At 42.6% G+C, this 21,194-nt stretch overlaps 1 protein-coding gene across 1 annotated transcript in view; it reads left to right on the plus strand.

Moving 5' to 3' along the window:
* hydin (HYDIN axonemal central pair apparatus protein) overlaps positions 1-21,194 on the plus strand; it is an 888,678-nt gene that overhangs the window by 618,090 nt on the left and 249,394 nt on the right. The window contains exons 44-45 of the mRNA XM_060837518.1: positions 8,546-8,674; positions 11,778-11,961. Of these exons, the coding sequence (XP_060693501.1) occupies positions 8,546-8,674; positions 11,778-11,961 (313 nt within the window). The remainder of the gene's footprint in view (positions 1-8,545; positions 8,675-11,777; positions 11,962-21,194) is intronic.

A 21,194-nucleotide genomic window follows, 5' to 3' on the forward strand; every position in this document is an offset into this window, starting at 1 on the left:
TCAAGGGGTAGCCTCACCAAAACCCTGGATAACTGCAGCAAGACATCCTTACTCTGATACACAAATTGTCTCACTCTGAAGGCCAGCTTTCCTCAATACCTACCGCACCTCCATGCCAATCTTCAGCAACTGCTCCACATTGATTCCCAGGCCTCATTGCACCTCACCTTTCTTAAACTGCCACTGTTCCAAAAATAATCTGCCTTCCTGTTTTTGTGACCTAAATGGGTAATGTCACATTTATCCACATTATTTTGCATTTACCCACTCAGCCAGCCTGTCCAAGTCACCCTCCAGCATCTAAGCATCGTCCTCACAGCACACACTGCCACCCAGCTTAGTGTCATCTGCAAATTTGGAGATATTGCATTTAATTCCTTCCTCCAAATCGTTAATGTATAGTGTGAACAGCTAAGGTCCCAGCACTGAGCCTTACACTTGTCACTACCTGCCACTCTGAAAAGGATCCACTTGTTTCTACTCTCTGCTTTCCTATCTGCTGACCACTTCCATATCCATGTCAATACACTACCTCTGATGCCATGAGCTTTAATTTTCCTTAAAGCTGTTCCTTGTATGGAACCTTGTGAAAAGTCTTTTGAAAGCCTAGAAACACAATATCTATTGATTCACCATGTCTACTCTACTGATCACCTCCTCAAAAAATTACAGAAGATTTATCAAGCATGATTTCCCCTTAATGAATCCATGTTGACTGGGACCATCAGTTCCATTCTCTGACTAATAAGGTATGCATCTTGTGAGTTGTAGAGTGTTCGCACTTATTTATATCCCTTCGCCTTGTTTGACTTCCTCAGATCTATCATGCCACATTTCTCTGGATTGAATTCTACTTGCCACTTTTTTGTCAATGATATCTTCCCATAGTCAATAAATGTCGTCATTGGCAACCATAAGCTCAATTTTTGTGTTACCTGCAGAAGTCTTGATCATGCCCCTACATTTAGGTCTAAAAAACAGGGATCTATTACTGAGTCCCGCACAACCTTGCTGGAAACAGCTTTCTAATGTCAATAAAACCTTTCAAACATTACACTTTATTTCCTGCCACTCAACAAGTTTTGCATGCAGTTTGATGCTGTGGATTTTTTAAAAAAACTAAGTGTAACCTTTTAAAGAGCATTGCTCAAATCCATATTGATGCTCATCCATCCTTGTTTTGAATATTTTTGAAGATATTCGTTTTACCTTTGTGAGGAATTTTAACTCCACATGAGTTAGCTGAGTGTCACTGAGAAACAATTTTAAAATCTCTCATTCCCCTCCGATGCATCCACTTATGGTTTTAATCGCCAACAAATTCCTTGGAGACAGGCTAAAGTAAAAGTTTTTAAGGAGAATGCATGATCTCAATTTGACAGGATTTGTTTTTGAAAACTCAGGGAGGTTAGAATCCCCAAAAGTCATGAACCCTGCTATGCAAAAGGAGGCTATAACATGGGATTAAATGGGTTGTACTGCACGTAAACAGGCCCCTGTTTTCTTCAATGATAATGTTCAGGAGAGATTTAATAGAGATGTTCAAAAATGAATAGATTATGATTGAGTACATAAGGAGAAACAGTTCCCATTAGCAGAAGAGTTAGTAACCAGAGGTCCAGCAGCACTGTTGGTCGACCTATTTGGTGTAAGTAGAACTCAAGAAGTTTGGGTATGGATGTGTGGGGAGAATGGTGTGCTTGAGATAAAGAGAACTTGAAAAGGACAGTCCCTCTGGACGTCCCCAGAACCTGCCAGCATTTACAGTCATAAAGGCCTCTAGCATGGAGACAGGCCCTCTGGCCCAAACCGGTCCATGCTGAGCAAAATGTCCATCCACGCTAACCCCGTTACCCTGCACTTGGCCCATATCCTTCTAAAACTTTCCTATCCGTATATTTGTCCAAATGCCTTTTAAACGTTCATGTACCCACCTCAACCACTTCCACTAGTAGCTCATTTCATATGTGTACCACCCTCTGTAAAGAAAGTTGCTCCTCAGGTTCCCTTTTATTCTTTCCCCTCTAATCTTAAACTGATTCCCTGTAGTCCTTGATTCCCAACCCTTTTAAAAAGACTGAGGGCACTCACCCTATCAATGCATCTCATGATCTTGTATACTTCTATAAGATCCCCTTCAGCCTCCCGCACTCTAAAGAAAAATGTCCGAGCTTGTCCAGCCTCTCCCTAAAACTCAGACAGTTGAGTCCAGGCAACATCTTTATAAATTTTGTCTGCACTTTTTCCAATTGAAAAATATCCTTCCTCTAGCAATGGCAGAACACCCCTGCGGGTTCTCAAACTCAGGATACAACGCATCATTCTCCACCATTTCTGCCAGCTACAAAAAGACCCCACCACCAGGGATATATTTCCCTCCCCACCCCTATCCGCGTTCCTCAGAGACCATTCCCTCCACGACTCCCTTGTTAGGTCCGCACCCCCCACCAACCCTCCCTCCATTGCTCAAACTTTCCCTTGTCACCACAAGAAGTGCAAAACCTGCGCCCACATCTCCCCTCTCACCTTTATCCAAGACCCCAAAGCATCCTTCCACATCCAACAGAGATTTATCTGTACTTTCACACATGTCATCTACTTGTCCATTATTCTCAATGTAGTCTCCTCTACACTGGGGAGACAGGATAGCATCTTGCAGAACGTTCCAGGGAACATCTTTGGGACGCACGCACTAAACAACCCCACTGCCCTGTGGCCAAAGACTTTAACTCCCCTCCTACTCCACCACGGAAAAGCAAATCCTTGGCCTCCTCCACCGCCAAACACTAGCCACCTGACACCTGGAGGAAGAATGCCTCATCTCTGCCTTGGGATCCTCCAACCACACGGGATCAATGTTGATTTCACCTGTTTCCTCATTTTCCCTGTCCTGCCTTTTCCCAGATCCAGCCTTTCAAATCTGCACCACCCTCTTGCACTGTCCTATCTATCCATCTCATTTCCCACCTATCCACTCCACCCTCACCCCCACCTTCATCTACCTATTGCATTCCCAGCTACTTCCCCCCCCCCAGCCCCACCTCCCTCCCATTTATCTCCCAGCATCCTTGCCTGACCCCCATCCCCCTGCCCCATTCCTGTTGAAGAGCTCATGCTTGAAACATTGAAATTCTCCTCCTTGAAATAAAGCACCCATAGAGAACTCAATGCTATTTATCAACTGCCTGTTTGAAGGAGACATTTTGGCACCATTGTGAAAATATCCCTCTGGAAGAGAACCAGGATAAAAACATATCTTTTATAGGCACGGTATTGTCAAAAATGAAAGAACTGTGGATGCTGGAAATGTGGAACAAAGACAGTGTTTGCTGGAGAACGTCGTCACATCTGGCAGCATCTGAGAAAACAGAGTTGACATTTTGAGCCCAATGACCTTTCTTCAGAATAGACAAATCCATCTGGCCTGTGTGGCACCACTAAAAATAACTGGCTTAACATTCCTTAGGCTACCTCAGGGTGCTAACCTAAGAATGCAATTTTCTAAATTACCAAAAAATATTTTATTGGGCTGATGAAATAAAATATAGAATCATAGAATGTTTGCAGGATAGAAAGTGGCATTGTGTCTGTATTAACTTTGCAAAAACAACTTCGCCAAGTCTACTGTGCTTTCCTTTCCTGATGCGCGAAGTCTGAGGAGGTAGGGGAAGTGCTAAATGATTATCTTTCGTCAGTATTCACACTGGAAAAAGACAATGTTGTTGAGGAAAATACTGAGATACAGGCTACTAGACTAGAAGAGGTTGAGATTCACAAGGAGTGTTGCTGTACATCCTGTGTTATCAATCCTGGAAATTTAAAAAATAGATGAGTGCCCTGGGCTGGATGGGGTTTATTCTAGGATTGTTTGGGAAGACAGGGAGGAGATTGCAGAGCCTTTAGCTTTTATCTTCATGTCGTCCTTGTCTACAGGACTGGAGGATAGCAAATGCTGTCCACTTGTTCATGAAGGGGAGTAATTATCAACCAGTGAGTCTTACTTCAGTTATGGGTAAAGTTTTGGAAAAGGTTATAAGAGATTATAATTTATAATTATATAGGAAGGAATAAATTAATTAGGGCTAGTTGCTATGGTATTGTGAAGGGTAGGCCATACCCCACAAACCTTATTGAGTTCTTAGAGAAGGTGACCAAACGGGTGGATAAGGGTAAAGCGGTTGATGTGGTGTATATGGATTTCAGTAAGGTGTTTGATAAGGTTCCCCACTGTAGGCTATTGCACAAAATATGGGGACATCAGTAGTTTAGCAGTTTGGATAAGAAATTGGTAAGTTGAAAGATGACAGGGTGGTGGTTGTTGGGAAATGTTCATCTTGAAGCTCGGTTACTAACGTTGTACCACAAGGATCTGTCTTGGGGCCACTGTTGTTTGTCTTTTTTATAAATGACCTGGATGAGGGCGGAGAAGGATGGGTTAGTAAATTTGTGGATGACACTAAGGTCAGTTGTGTTGTGGATCGTGCCGAAGTATGCTGTAGATTACAGAGAGACATAGATAAGCTGCAGAGCTGGGCTGAGAAGTGGTAAATAGACTTTAATGTGGAAAAGTGTGAGGTGATTCACTTTGGAAGGAGTAACAGGAATACAGAGTACTGGATTAATGGTAAGATTCCTGGTAGTGTAGATGAACAGAGAGATCTTGCATCAATATTTACTGTGGAAAAGGACATGAAAGATATAGAACATAGGGAAATAGATGGTGACATCTTGAAAAATGTCCATATTACAGAGGAGAAAGTGCTGAATGTCTTGATGCACATAAAAATGGATAAATCCCCAAGGCAAACCCTTTTAAGTTTCACAAGATCTTTCCTCTAGGAAGGAGACCAGTATTGCATGCAATATTCCAACAGTGGCCTAACCAATTGCTGTACAGCTGCAACATGACCTCCCAACTCATGTATTCAATACTCTGACCAATAAAGGAAAGCATACCAAACACCTTCTCCACTATCCTATCTACCTGCGACTTCACTTTCAAGGAGCTATGAACCTGCACTCCAAGGTCTCTTTGTTCAGCACCTAGGTCCGCGAGAGTGTTGCTGTACATCCTGTCCCTCAGGATTCCCTCCAACAACTTGCCCGCCACCGTCATCAGGCTCACTGGTCTATAGTTCCCTGGCTTGTCCTTATCACCCTTCTTAAACAGTGGCACCATATTTGCCAACCTCCAATCTTCCGCCACCTCACCTGTGACTGTCAATGATACAAATATCTCAGCAAGGGGCCCAGCAATCACTTCCCTTGGATCCCACAGAGTTCTAGTGTACACCTGAGGGACAGGATGTATTTGGAAAGGCAAGGATAGTCAACATGTCTTTGTGCATGGGAAGTCATGTCTCACAAACTTGATTGAGTTTTTTGAAGAAGTAACAAAGAAGATTGATGAGGGCAGAGCGTGGACATGATCCATATAGAGTTCAGTAAAGCGTTCAACAAGGTTCCCCATGGGAGACTGGTTAATAAGGTTAGATCTCATGGGATACAGGGAGAACTAGCCATTGGGATACAGAACTGGCTCAAAGGTAGAAGACAGATGGTGGTGGTGGAGGGTTGTTTTTCAGACTGGAGGCCTGTGACCAGTGGAGTGCCACAAGGATCAGTGCTGGGTCCTCTACTTTTCATCATTTATTTCAATGTTTTGGATGTGAGCATAAGAGTTACAGTTAGTATGTTTGCAGATGACAAGAAAATTGGAGGTGTAGTGGACAGCGAAGAAAGTTATCCCAGATTACAACAGGATCTTGATGAGATGGGCCAGTAGGCTGAGAAATGGCAGATGGAGTTTAATTTAGATAAATGCGAGGTGCTGCATTTTGGGAAAACAAATCTTAGCAGGACCTATACACTTCATGGTAAGGTCCTAGGGAGTGTTGCTGAACAAAGAGACCTTGGTGTGCAGGTTCATAGCTCCTTGAAAGTGGAGTCACAGGTAGATAGGATAGTGAAGAAGGTATTTGGTATGCTTTCCTTTATTGGTCAGAGTATTGAGTACAGGAGTTGGGAGGTCATGTTGCGGCTCTACAGGACATTGGTTAGGCCACTGTTGGAATATTGCATGCAATTCCGGTCTCCTTCCTATTGGAAGGGTGTTGTGAAACTTGAAAAGATTCAGAAAAGATTTGCAAAGATATTGCCAGGGTTGGAGGATTTGAGCTATAGGAAGAGGTTGAATAGGCTGGGGCTGTTTTCTCTGTGACATCGGAGGCTGAGGGGTGACCTTTATGGAAGTTTATAAAATCATGAGGGGCATGGATAGGATAAATAGACAAAGTCTTTTCTCTGGGGTGGGGGAGTCCAGAACTAGAGGGCATAGGTTTAGGGTGAGAGGGGAAAGATATAAAAGAGACCTAAGGGGCAAAAGTTTCATGCAGAGCGTGGTACATGTATGGAATGAGCTGCCAGAGGAAGTGATGGAGGCTGGTACAGTTGCAACATTTAAAAGGCATCAGGATGGGTATATGAATAGGAAGGGTTTGGAGGGATATGGGCCGGGTGCTGGCAGTTGGGACTATATTGGGTTAGGATATCTGGTCGGCATGGACGAGTTGTACCGAAGGGTCTATTTCCATGCTGTATGACTCTAAGACTCTACCTCAGTGTCCATGTACATAGTTCCCTGAAAGTTTGCTTGTTAAGAAGGCATATGGTGCATTAGCTTTTATTGGTAGAGGGATTGCATTTTGGAACCATGAGGTCATGCTGCAACTGAACAAAACTCTGATGCACCCTCACTTGGAGTATTGTGTACAGTTCTGGTCACCGCATCATAGGAAGGATATGGAAGCTTTGGAAAGTAATAAGAGAAGATTTAATGGGATGTTGCCTGGTATGGAGGGAAGGTCTTACGAGGAAAGGGTGAAGGACTTGAGGCTGTTTTTGTCAGCGAGAAGGTTGAGGGGTATGTTAATTGCGGCATAGAAGATAATCAGAGGGTTACATAGAGTGAACAGTGAGAGTCTTTTTTTCTTTGACCGTGAAAGGATGAAAGGACATAGCTTTCTAGCATGAAAGGACATAGCTTTAAATTGAGGAGTGATAGATATAGGACAGATATCAGAGGTAGTTTCTTCACTCAGAGAGTAGTCGGGGAGTGGAACAGCCTGCCTGCAACAGTAGTAGACTTGCCAACTTTAAAGGCATTTAATTGGTCATTGAATAGACATATGGATGAAAATTGAATAGTGTAGGCTAGATGGGCTTCAGATTGAGGCACAACATTGAGGGCCGAAGGGTCTGTACTGCGCTGTAATGTTCTATGTTCTGAAGCTCTCCTCTGAGCTTCCTCAAAAGCATTGATAGCTTTCCCTTGAAAGCCTCTCAAGCTGTGCATTCCAGAGATCCCAAATATTTGCTGCCATAAAAAGTTTTTCACGAGACTGTGCTTCTTTTGCCAATCACTATTGTCTGGCTCTTGACCTTTTCACCAATGGACATGGTTTCTCTTAGCAATACTGTGTCTAAACTATCATAGTCTCCTTTCAACCTTCTGGTAAAAGGCACATGCTGGTAAAGTTTTATGTAAAACTCTAATTGAGGCCAAATCAGAATCTTTTGAATTTTCAAAAGGACTTCCTTGCTTTTGTGTCCTATACATCTTTGTAAAAAGCCTCTTTTAACACAATATTCTGCATTCTGTTCTAGTACCCTGATGACTTATGTAAGGTATAATCCGTCTGGTGAGCACACTTTTCATTCAATCTTGATACATGTGGCAATAATAAATCAAATCAAATTTCCTCAACTTGCCATGCCATCTTCAATGATTTATGCACATTGTGCCTAAGGTCTCTCTGTTCTTACAAAACAAAGAACATAATGCTTCGTGTCGTCCCTTTGACCACAACATGCCACTTCACATTTGTCGCGATGAAACTCATTTGCCATGTGTCCATTCGTTTCATCACCTATATCCCTTGAGAATCTATTAGTGTCCTCACTGTTCAAATGCTTCCAAGGTTTGTGTCACCTTCTCGTTTCAAAATTGTACATTTGTGCACCCAAGTCTCATTTTTAATAAAATGTCTTTAAAATACACCAGGAAGAGAAGGGATCTCAGTAAAAACTGTGAGGGAGCACACTTGCAGTTTGAAAAATAACCTTTCATTACTACTGTTTCCTCTCATTTAGTCAGTTTTGTATCTATAATTTAGCTTTCCCTTTTATTTTATGGGCTCACCTTTACTGGCATGTCTAATATCTGACACTTTATTAAATATCTTTTGAAAGTCTGTGTACACCATGACAACCACTGTAGTTTTTCACAAACTATTTGTTACATTATCAAAAATTCAAATATGACAAACTGAACATCTGATCTAATCTGTGGCCACCTAATTCAGCTTTGCAATTGTTCTTTCACTTCAGCTATAACATTATCTTAAATTATTCCAAATATATACTTCTTCAGAGCATTTAAAAGTTCTAAGGTCAAAGTTTGCTAAATGTTAACATTGTAGCATTTATGAGGAAATATGTTTTTTTCTGATTGGAAGTAATTTTAGATATTTACTGAAATCCCTAGATGTCTGTAATCGGTCCGGTAATGCAGCAGCCTTTGAGCATCACCACAAGCTTCATCGGAGAAGCAAACCTCATGAGCTGTCAATTACCAGAAGATGTGATGGTAGAACTTCTGGCAGAGAGATTGCAGGTACAATACGGTGCTGTCCAGGAATGTTACTGCATTTGCTGTATCACTTCATATAATAGGATACCAAAAAGCGATTTTCCGGTTCCCTCTATTCTCGTAACAAAGGCAGTAATACTTTATCGGGTGCAGTTATATTTAAAAACCTCTAATGATTAATTTCAGTGACTATTAGTTATGGACTGAGATCATGGGTGTTGCTAGTTTTTCTGATCATGGGACAACATCACAGCAAAGCTAAATTCCATCGTTACCCAACTCTCAGAACGCTCTTATTTTCTAACAGAGGAGTCTCCAGCTGATGGTTTGAGCTGATTTTGTTCTTGACCTTTTCCTAGGCCAGGGAATTTGTGCTAAATTGAATCCTCCCATGTTGTGATTAACTGTCTTCCATTAGGCTGTAGAATTGTGGTTAGCATCTTAATTGGCTTGCACACTAAACTAATCATGCCAGATCCAAGATCACACCAGCCCGGTCTGAGGTTAGCACCCAAGACAATACAATCTCAGCCATCTGGAGGAATGCACAGTAATGTGAAAGAAAGGTCAATGACTTTCAACGCTCCACTAGTGTAGGTGTCATCATCTCTCCTATATTTCACTCTCACTCTATCTCTGCTACAGTACCCACCTCCTCCCAAGATTAATGTTCTACCACTTTTATTGTTGCAAGTCTGATATGATAGAGGCTGGTGTCTAACATGAATGTTGTTTCAAGCAAGTGGTGAGCCAAAGTTGCCAGCTATCCACTATGACTTACATGTGAAGGATTCTCAACATCTAGCTTGTTCAGCAGGTTTTGTACATTATGTAGCTGAATGTTAACAAGGTACTTAACAAACAATAATCCTCCTCAATTGTCAACTTGTCACTGTCTCATGATAAACTCGCCTCACCATTTGGCAGGTGCAAAAACAGATGCTGTGTGACACTCCCAGACTTCTTGCCTGACTCTGCCACAGCTCACAGAGTCATAGAGTACAACAGCATGGAAACAGGCCCTCCGGCTCAGACTAGTCCATGCTGACCATGGTACCCACTCAGCTAGTTCCAATTGCTCGCATTTAGTCTGTATCCCTCTAAACCCTTCCCATCCATGTACCTATCCAAATGTTTCATGCGTGTTGCTATTGTACCTGCTTCAGCCACTGTCTCTAGCAGCCCATTCCATAGATGCACCACTGTCCGTGTGAAGAAGTTGCCCCTCGGATCCTTCTTAAATCTTTCCCCTCTCACCTTCAACCTATACCCTCTACTTTTCAACTCCCCATCCCTGGGAAAAACGCTATATTCATTCATCCTGTCTATGCCCCTCGTGATCTTATGCATCTCAATAAGGTCACCCCTTATCCTCTTATGTTCCAAGGAATAAAGTTCTATCCTGGCCAGCCACTCCCTATAACTCGGGCTCCTTTTTGATACTACCTTGTATTTCTGAGCAAGAATAGCATTTAAAGCCCAGATAGACACAGGAGCTGTGCCAACATCCTGCCATTAAGAAACTTAAAGTATTTTGTAAGATGAAAGTCAATGGTACAGCCTACGGTTGCAATGTTAATAATTTACAATGGGTCACCAAGCTATTGTACCAGTACGCTGACATTAAAATGCAATGATAGCAAGTCTGCATTATTATTGAATGTTTTCTACTTGGTAGACACAAATGGTCAGGCAGTAGCAAGGTTATCAGCCTGTAGGGAGCTAGAATTGGGATCTGCAATTGTGCTAAAAGAAACTATTAAAAATAATTGTCTTGAATCTGTTCAGAACTGAGAGCTGAAATACCCAAGCATATTTGATTCAGCGGGGAGCTTCTAAAATGATGCTGTTTTATACTAAGACAAAATGCAATTTCTTGGATTTGACCCACTTTTAGCATTGACATCAAAGGAAAGTGGAAAACTGCATGAAATCATGTGGAATGAATTGGGGCTGTTCATCGTGTGTCTTATGCTGCCCTGTTGTTTGTGTACTGGAAAAGGATGGAGTGCCATGTGGGTCTGTTTGTACATGAGATATTTGAATCATATGCTTAAGAGGCATCTACGTAAAAATCTATTACTGGAAGAAATAAATCCAAGATTTACTTAGAAATTTTAGTTGATATTGATTTGATTTCTCTCACCATCTTTGTTGTTGCCTATGTAGTTTGTGTTTTTCTTATCTTTTAGTTGCAATTATTACATTTCTCCGTACTGGTTTGTGATAGTTCATTGACATTTTTAATAACATTTAGCCTGAACTGTATTGATTACCTTTCAAAATAATTCCTATATCCTATAATTTGGTCATTTTCATTCTTTCATTATTTTTAGTTCCAGTCTTGTTCCCTCAAAATTAGCCCTTTTCAAATCCATCACCTCGTAACTTGTTTTACTGATTTCTTTCAAATCTTTATATGAAACCTTATTACAGTGTGATCGCTATGGCCTAGATGTTCCCCTCTGTGCAGTGTTTCCCTATGATATCAATGGAGAATACTATGCACAGTTGCAATGCCTTCCTTTGGTGAATTGATATAAATGTGTGTGGTACAGCAAAAAGCGGTACTGCATAGATTAACGCTGACGCTGACCCTGCCCCCCGCCACAACCCCAATCCCAGCCATATATTTACCATTTGTATCAGTCTTATACCTTACATCTGTCTGAGCTTTATTCTCATTTATTTATCCTCAAATATGAGTTATTTCTGCCACATCCATCTGAATTACAAATTTAAAATTCCAGTCACAACCCTTTTTTTTACATATTCTTAATTTAAAGCAAACAACTTGACTTGTATTTGTTTTGGTCTGTCAATTTTATACATTCCAGCTCAAATATGATGCCTAATATCTGTGCATTGTGTCAATTTAATGTCAGTAATATACAGTATTATGTGGATTAATTGAATCCCCCTTTACTCAGCAATATCTCAGTTCAGCGTTTTGTATCTAATGAAAAAAAATCAAAGCCATTTATGAGTTTATGAATAGGATAAGTAATTCACGGTCAATAATGTCATATTGCTGCTTTGGAGATGGTAGAATCAATATTAAAGTCCGCTTTATTGAAATGTTTAACTCATTGTTTGGCTTGTACTTTATCACCATTGTCTGTTGTAGCTGAATGACTGTTGCCGAGGTGTTGTATTCGATGGATTGGAAAGCATATACAGTCTGAGTGAAGCCTATACTCTCACAGCTGCACTTAAAGCAATTAGCAATAGACGTCACATCTACTTAATCAACCTTCATCAGGATTATACAGCACTGAAGTCCAGGGAGAAAGCCAAGCAGGAGGAAGAGGGTATGTGACTGTTGTACCAAAGGGCTCTGCAACAATGCGTACAGTATCAATGAATATTCATTTTAACCACCAGAATACTTCTGTGTCATGGCTTTAATGCAGAATAATAAAAAGGTTTCTTCAATCGTCCCAAAATATGTTTTAATCCTAAAATTGATATGAGTCTTCCCTTGAATAATTGAGATCTTTTTCCACTTACTCTGAGAGAATCATAGAATCTCTACAGTGTGGATACAGGCCATTTAGACCAACAAGTCCACACTGACCCTCTGAAGAGTTACCCCCCTCCCCCCCAGACCCATTCCCCAATCCATTACTCTACATTTACCCCTGACTAATGCACCTAACCTACACATCCCTGAACATTAAGGGCAATTTAGCATGGCCAACTCACCTAATCTGCTCACCTTTGGACTGTGCAGGGAACCGGGGCACCAGTAGGAAACTCACGCAGACATGGGGAGAATGTGCAAGCTCCACATAGACAGTTGCCCAAGGCTGGACTCAAACCTGGGTTCCCTGGTGCTGTGAAGCAGCAGTGCTAACCACTGAGCCACCATGCCACTCTGTTGGTAAATAGAGTCCAAATCTATGTGTTTTTTAATGGAGTTCCGGTTTGAATGCGGACCTCTAGGAGTTCCCGTGCATGCCTTTGTTTAGCCCTAGGACTTTACTATTAAGTGTATAAGTCCTGCTAAGATTTGCTTTCCCAAAATGCAGCACCTCACATTTATTTGAATAAACTCCATCTGTCACTTCTCAGCCCATTGATCCATCTGATCAAGACCCTGTTGTAATCTGAGGTAACCTTCTTCGCTGTCCACTACACCTCCAATTTTGTTGTCATCTGCAAACTTACTAACTATACCTCTTATGCTCACATACAAATAAATGAAGAAAAGTAGAGGACCAAGCACTAATCCTTGTGGCAGTCCATTGGTCACAGACCTCCAGTCTGAAAAACAACCCTCTACCATTACCTTTGAGCCAGTTCTGTATCCACATGGCTAGTTCTCCCTGTATTCCATGAGATCTAACCTTCCTAACCAGTCTCCCATGGGGAACCTTTTTTGACTGCCTTACTGAAGTCCATATAGATCACATCTACCACTCTGCCCTCATCAATCCTCTTTGTTATTTCTTCAAAAAAACTCAATCAAGTTTGTGAGACATGATTTCCCACTCACAAAGCCATGTTGACTATCCTTGCCTTTCCAAATACATGTACATCCTGTCCCTCTGATTTCCCTCCAACAACTTGCCCACCACCGATGTCAGGCTCATTGGTCTATAGTTCCCTGACTTGTCCTCATCAATCTTTTTAAACATTGGCACCATGTTAGCCAACCTCCAGTCGTCTGGCACCTCACCTGTGACTACTGATGATACAACTATCTCAGCAAGGGACCCAGCAATCGCGTCCCTAGGTTCCCACAGAGTTTTACGGTACACCTGATCAGGTCCTGGGGATTTATCCACCTTTATGCTTTTCAAAATATCCGGTACTTCCTCCTCTGTAATCTGGACATTTTGCAAGATGTCACCATCTACTTCCCTACATTCTATATATTCCATTTCCTTTTCCACAGTAAATACTGATGCAAAATACTTGTTTAGTATCTCTCCCATTTTCTGTGGCTCCTCACAAAGGCCGCCTTGCTGATTTTTGAGGGACCCTGTTCTCTCCCTAGTTACCCTTTTGTCCTTAATGTATTTGTAAAAACCCTTTGGATTCTCATTAATTCTATTTGCCAAAGCTATCTCATGTCCCCTTTTTGCCTTCCTGATTTCCCTCTTAAGTATACTCCTACTGCCTTTATACTCTTCTAAGGATTCACTCAATATACCTGATATATGCTTCCTCCTTTTTCTTAACCAAATCTTTTGGAATTCTATGAAATTCTATGAATTTCAAGCAATATGGACAATGGGAAATAGTGGATGTGGTGTACCTAGATTTCCAGAAGGCCTTTGACAAGTTGCCACACATGAGGCTGCTGCATAAGAAAACGATGAATGGGTCGAGTATTAGTGCCGATAGAGGATTAGTTGACTGACAGGAGGCAAAGAATGGGGATAAGTGAGTGTTATTCTGGCTGGCAATCAGTGACTAGTGGTGTGCTTCAGGCTTCAGTGTTGGGACCACAATTATTTATAATTTATATAGATGACTTGGAGTTGGGGACGACGTGTACAGTGTCAAAATTTGCCAATGACACGAAGATGAGTGGCAGAGCAAAGTGTGCAGGGGACTGTGAAACTTTGCAGAGGAACATTGAGTGAGTGGGCAAAGGTCTGGCAGATGGAATACAATGTTCGTAAATGTGAAGTCATACATTTTGGTTGAAGTAACAGCAAAATAGATTATTACTTGAATGGTAAAAAGTTGCAGCATTCTGATTTACAGAGAGACCTGGGTGTCCTTGTGCATGAATCACAGAGCGTTGGTCTGTAGGTATAACAAGTAATTAAGAAGGCAAACGGAATTGTGTCCTTCATTGCTAAAGGGGGTCGAGTTTAAAAGCAGAGAGGTTATGTTACAGCTGTACAAAGTGCTGGTGAGGCCACACCTGGAGTACTGTGTACAGATTTGCTCTCCTTACTTGAGGAAGGATGTACTGGCACTGGAGGGGGGGCAGAGGAGGTTCACGAGGTTGATTCTGGAGTTGAGGGCTGAAAATGTGTTGCTGGAAAAGTGCAGCAGGTCAGGCAGCATCCAAGGAACAGGAGATTCGACGTTTCGGGCATAAGCCCTTCTTCAGGAATGAGGAAAGTGTGCCCAGCAGGGCACACTTTCCTCATTCCTGAAGAAGGGCTTATGCCCGAAACGTCGAATCTCCTGTTCCTTGGATGCTGCCTGACCGGCTGCACTTTTCCAGCAACACATTTTCAGCTCTGATTTCCAGCATCTGCAGACCTCACTTTCTCCTCGAGTTGCGGGAGTTGGCTTAGGAGAGACTGAGTAGTCTGGGATTATATTCATTGGAATTCAGAAGAATGAGGGGGGATCTTATAGAAACATATAAAATTATGAAGGGAATCGATTAAAAAGAACTAGAGAGGATGTTTCCACTGGTAGGTGAGACTAGGACAAGAGGGCATGGCCTCAAGATTAGAGAAAGTAGGTTTAGAACTGAACTGAGAAGGAACTTCTTCACCCAGAGGGTTGTTAATCTGTGGAATTCCTTGCCCAGGGAAGTAGTTGACACTATTTCAGTAATCACATTTAAAACTAAGGTAGATAATTCTTTGAAAAGTAAAGGAATTGAGTGAATATGGTGAAAACACAAGTAAGTGGAGCTAAGTCCATGAAAAGATCAGCCATATTGAATGGCAGAGCAGGCTGGAAGGGCCAGATGCCTACTCCTGCTCCTAGTTCTTATGTTCTTCTGTTCTTATGCCAAGTGAATAGCACTTTTGTCAAACAGCAAGTCCATCCTCAGTAGGGGCTAGGCTGCAACAGTTCAAATAATAAAAGGTAGGATTTTAATTCCATAAATCTTTGCTGAATCCGAAGCTAGTAATGCAATAGAATGTCAGCCTCAATTATGGGCTGGAATGGGATTTGACCCTAAAACTACATTACTCAGCAGCAAATGTGCTGCCATTCACCAGTGGCTGACATCTGAGAGGACCATTTCAATTGGCATGGATTTGTTGTAGCTCTTACAGTCTCACGTTATTTGCTATCGGCATTGAAAATGAAAGATCTTAAGGCAGCTTTCTTGATTGTCCTTGTGTTCATTAAACAAAAAACGTAGGCCATTCAAGCCTGCTGCTCCATCATTATGATCAAAGCTGATCACTTCAATGTTTTATCCACACATTGCCCACGTATCCTTTTACTTTATTGGTATTGAGAGGTTTTTCAATTTTTAAACATACTCAGTGACTGAGTTTCTACTCTCCTCTAGGGTAGAAACTTCCAAAGGCTCACCACTCTCTGAGTAAAAGAAAGCTTTTCATTTTGGTCCCAATAGCTTCCCCTTTATTTTGAAGTTATGACCTCTGGTCCTAGATACCCATCCAGAAATATCCTACCCACATATCCCTTTAGGTATTATGTTTGTTTAAATGCGATAATCTCTTAGTTGTTGAAACTCAAGAGATTACAGGCCCAGTTTCTACAGTTTTTCTTCAAAGAACAGTCCTAACCTTCCTGGAATCAATCTGGTGGTCCTCTGATGCACTCCCTCAATGGCAATAATGTTCTTCCGAAAGAAAAAGGGACCAAAGCTGCACATGTAGATGTGATCCAACCAAGGTCTGCACAATTGAAGAAAGACTTAGCCACTCTTGCACTCAAATCCCCTCACAACATCTGCCTTCCCTTTCTCTGTCTCTGTTAGCTTCAGTAACTTATTGATAAGGACTTCTATGGCCCTTTGGTCAACATCAGAAGTCACATGACATCAGGTTATAGTCCAACAGGTTCATTTAAAGTCACAAGCTTTTAGAGCGATGTTCCTTCGTCGGGAAGTGGGAAAGGAGCAACTTGCCTGGTGAAGGAGTGTTCTCCAAAAGCTTGGATGTTAAATAAACCTGTTGGACTAGGACCCGGTGTCATGTGACTTCTGACTTGTTCACCCTAATCCAACACCGGCATCTCCAAAACTTTGGACAATGACACTTTTAAAGTTCTTATCATTTAAGAAATGGTGCAAACATCTATTCCTCAAACCACTGTGAATTAGTGAAAAGATCAATGATTATGGGGAGAAGGCAGGGAGAATTGGGTTGAGAAACAATCAACCATGATCAACTGGTGGAGCAGTCTCGATGGGTCGATTGGCCTAATTCTGCCTTTAAACCTTGTGCCTTATGGACAGTCTCACATTTTTCCCACTATATACTCAATCTGTCATGCCCTTCCCCACTCATTAAGTTTGTGAAGCCATTTTGCATCTTGCTTACAGTAGTAATTTCCACTTGGCTTTCTGACATCTACAAACTTGGAAATCACGATTTGGAGATGCCGATGTTGGACTGAGGTGGACAAAGCGAAAAATCACTCAATACCAGGTTATAGTCAAACAGGTTTATTGGAAGCACTAGCTTTCAGAGTGCTGCTCCTTCATCAGATCGTGGAACATTTCTAATGAGGAGCTTATGCTCAAAATATCGATGCTCCTGCTCCTCAGATGCTGCCTGACCAGCTGTGCTTTTCCAGCACCACACATTTTGACCTGATCTCCAGCATCTGCAGGCTTCCCTTTCTCCCTGTAAATCCAGAAACTCAGCTAATGTTCTGGGGGACCAGGGTTCGAATTCTACTACAGTAGTTGGTGTAAGTTGAATTCAGTAAAAAAAAATCTGGAATTAAGAATCTATTGATGAGCATGAAATCATTGTCGATTTTCAGAAAAACCCATCTTGTTCACCAATGTCCTTCAGGGGAGGAAATATGTGAGTACATATGACTCCAGGCCCACAACAATGTGGTTGACTCTCAGTTGGCCTCTGAAATGGCCTAGCAAGCCATTCAGTTGTACCACTTGCTACAAAGTCTCAAAGAAATGAAACCAGATGGATTACCTGGCATAACCTGGGTACCGGAAAGGACAAGTGCAGAAACAGACTTGTTGACCCTGCAAAGTCCTCCTTACTAACATCTGAGGGCTTGTACCAAATATGGGAGAGCTGTTTCACAGACCAGTCAATCAATAGCCTGAGATAATTATATTCATGATATTATACCTTACAGATGACGTCCCAGACACTGGCATCACCATCCCTGGATATGTCCTGTTGTACCAGCAGGACAGACCCAACAGAGGATGCAACATAGTGGTATACAGTTGGCGGGAGATGACCTAGGAATCCTTAACACTGACTCTGGACCTCATGAAGTCCTGTGGCTTCAGGTTAAGCATGGGCAAGGAAGCCTCCTGCTGATTACCAAGTACCAAGCTCCCTCAGCTGATGAATTGGTACTTCTCCATGTTGAACAGCACTTAGAGGAAGTACTGAGGATCGCAAGGTCACAAAATGTGTTCTGGGTGGGGGATTTCAATTATCAATACAACGGGTAGCTCAGCAGTAGTATTACTGATCGAGCTGGTTGTGTCCTAAAGGACATAGCTGCTAGAACTGGTCTGCAGTATCTGGAAAGGGAACCAACAAGTGGGAAAAACATACTTGACTTCATTCTTACCAATCTGCCAGCTGCAGATCCGTCTGTCGATGACAGTATCAGTAACAGTGACCATGGCACAGATCTTGTGGAGACAAAGTCCCGTCTTCACATTGAATATTGTGTGGCACTATCACTGTGATACATAGGACAGGTAACAAACAGATCCAGCAACTCAAGACTGGGCATCCATGAGGCACTGTGGGTCATCGCCAGCAGCAGAATTGTGCTCCAGCACAACCTGTAACCTCATTTCCCCGGCATTTCCCCCACTCAACCCTTACCATCAAGCCAGGGGATCAACCCTGGTTAAATGGAGAGTGCAGGAGGGCATGCCAGGAGCAGCACCAGAAATGTCTGAAAATCAGCTGTCACCCTGGTGAAGCTACAAAACAGGACTACTTGTGTGCCAAACAGCATAAGCAGCAAGTGATAGACAGAGCTGAGCAATCCCACAACCAACTGATCGGATCTAAGCTCTGCAGTCCTGCCACATCAAGTCGTGAATGGTGGTGGACAATTTTAAAAACTCACTGGAGGAAGACAAACAAGAGACTGGAAGAACACAGCAAGCCAGGCAGCATCAGGAGGTGGGGAAGTCGACATTTCAGGTGTAACCCTTCTTCAGGACGATGGGAGAGTGTAAGGGGAGCTGCAGGTAAAGGGTGGTGGTAGGGAGGAGGCAGAGTGGTGAGGTAGAAATAGGTGAACTCAGGAAGAATGAATCCAGTTGGTAACTGGAAGGAAGGGTTGATCAGAGGAATGAAAGAAAGGAGGAGGGGCTGGAAAAGGAGTCAGGGAATGGGAAATAGGAAAATTCAGTGGTGAGTCTTTGGGGCTGTAGGCTGCCCCCACAGGTGGAGGATGAGGTTTTGTTCCTGCAATTTGTGGTCTGATTCACTGTGGCAAAGGAGGAGGCTAAGGATGGTCAGAAAGGGAGTGAGAGGGAGAATTTAAGTGGGAGGTCAGGTCTGAGATGCTCGGTGAACCATTCCTTAAGTTTACGTTAGGTCTCCCTGATGTAAAGAAGACCACATTGTCAGCATCTGATATAGTAAACTAGGTCAGAGGAGAGGCAGGTGAACCTCTATTTCACCTGGAAGGACTGTTTGGGGTGCTGGATGGAGGTGAGGTGGTGGTGTACTGACAGGATTTGCATATTTTACAGTTGCAGGGAAGGTACCGGGGATTCCGTGTGGTTGGTGGAGTGAGTGGCGCTAATCAAAGACTGATGAAGTCAACGGGTCCTTGTGGAAGGCAGGGAGGAATAGGACGGGAAGACCTTTTTGGTGGTCGGATCTAATTGGAGTAGGTGGAAGTGTTTAAGGATGATATGTTGGATGTGGAGACTAGTAGGATGGTAGTTGCAGACGAGAGAGACCCTGTCTTTATTGCATTTGGAGAAGGGGGATGGTTTAAAGCAGTAGAGCAGGAAATGGAGGAGGTGTAGTAAAGGGCTGTCTGGATGACAGAGGTGGGGGAGGGGTGGAAAGGGGAGGGGAAGTACATTATTCAAAATAGGTGAACATCTGGGATGCTTGGGAATGGAATGTCTCATCATCCGGAGGAGGAAGCTCTCCAAATATCCCCATCCTCAATGACGGAAGAGCCCAGCAAATCCGTGCAAAAGATAAATCTGAAGCATTCACAGCCAGAAGTGCTGAGTGGATGATTCATCTCGGCTCCTCAATTACAAATATCAGTCTTAAACCAATTCGATTCACTCTGCATGATATCAAGAAATGGTTGTACTCCAAAACTTTTCGCTGCTCCTCTAACCAAACACTTCCAGTACAACAACAACACTGGAATCTACCTGACAATGTGAAAATTTTCCAGGTATGTCCCATACTTAAAAAGCAGGACAAATTCAATTACTGCCCCACCAAACCTCTCTCCATCAGTAAGGTGATAGAAGGTGGCATCAACAGTGCTATCAAGCAGCATCTGTTGAGCAATAACCTGCTCAGTAATGCCCAGTTTGGATTCCCCGAGTGCCACTCAGCTCCTGACCTCATTGCAGCCTTGGATTAAAACATGGATAAAAGAGCTGAATTCCAGAGGGGAGGTGAGAGTGACAGCCCTTGATGTCAAAGCTGCATCTGATGGAGTGTGGCATCAAGCAGCCCTAGAAAAATTGGAATCAGTGGATTTCAGGGAGAAACCTCTTTAGTGGTTGGAATCATATCTGACACATAGGAAAATGGTCATGATTGTTGGAGGTCAGTAATCTCAACTCCAGGACATCTGTGCAGAAGTTCCTTAGGGTAGTGTCCATCTTCAGCTGCTTCATTAGTGACCTTCTCTCCATCATAAGGTCAGAAATGGGGATGTTGCTGATGATTGCACGCTTCACGGCTCAGATTCTGAAGCAGCCCGTGTTCAAATGTAACAAGGTCTGGACAATATCCAAGATTGGGGTGACAAGTGGCAAGTAACAATTGTGTCACTCAAATGGCATGCAATGACTGTCAACAATTAGTGACAACCTAACCACTGATTCTTGACATTCAATGTTGTTACCATCACTGAATCCCCCCCTTTCAACATCTCGAGGGTTCTCATTGACCAGAAACTCAAGGATTCACTACATAAACATAGTAGTTACAAGAGCAGAGGATCAGAATACTGTAGCAAGTAATTTACCTCCTCATTCTCCAAAGCCTGCCCATTGTCTACAAGGCACAAGTCAGGAGTGTGATTAAATACTCCCCACTTGCCTGAACCGGTGCAGCTCCAACAACACTCAAGAAGTTTGACACCATTCGGGACAAAACAGCTGCTTGCTTTGCACTACCCCCCACAAGCATTCACTCCCCATTGGCATTCAGTAGCAGCAGGGTGTACTATCTTGAAGATGCACGGCAAAAGTTCACCACAGATCCTCAGACAGCAATGCATACACCCAATAAATGGGTAAAAAATTAATCTTCAGCTTCAGACATTTCTTGCATGTTCCCCAGTTGAAATAGACACAAATTAACATGTTACTTCTCTGCTATTACTCTATTCCCCATTATGTATTTTCTTGCTTCTGCCTATAATGAATCCACATTTGGCTTAGCCAATTGTTTCCTTTCTACGATCCTTTGGAAGCTTG

Source organism: Hemiscyllium ocellatum, chromosome 17 (genome assembly GCF_020745735.1).
Source record: "Hemiscyllium ocellatum isolate sHemOce1 chromosome 17, sHemOce1.pat.X.cur, whole genome shotgun sequence".
In the NCBI taxonomy this organism is placed as follows: domain Eukaryota; kingdom Metazoa; phylum Chordata; class Chondrichthyes; order Orectolobiformes; family Hemiscylliidae; genus Hemiscyllium; species Hemiscyllium ocellatum.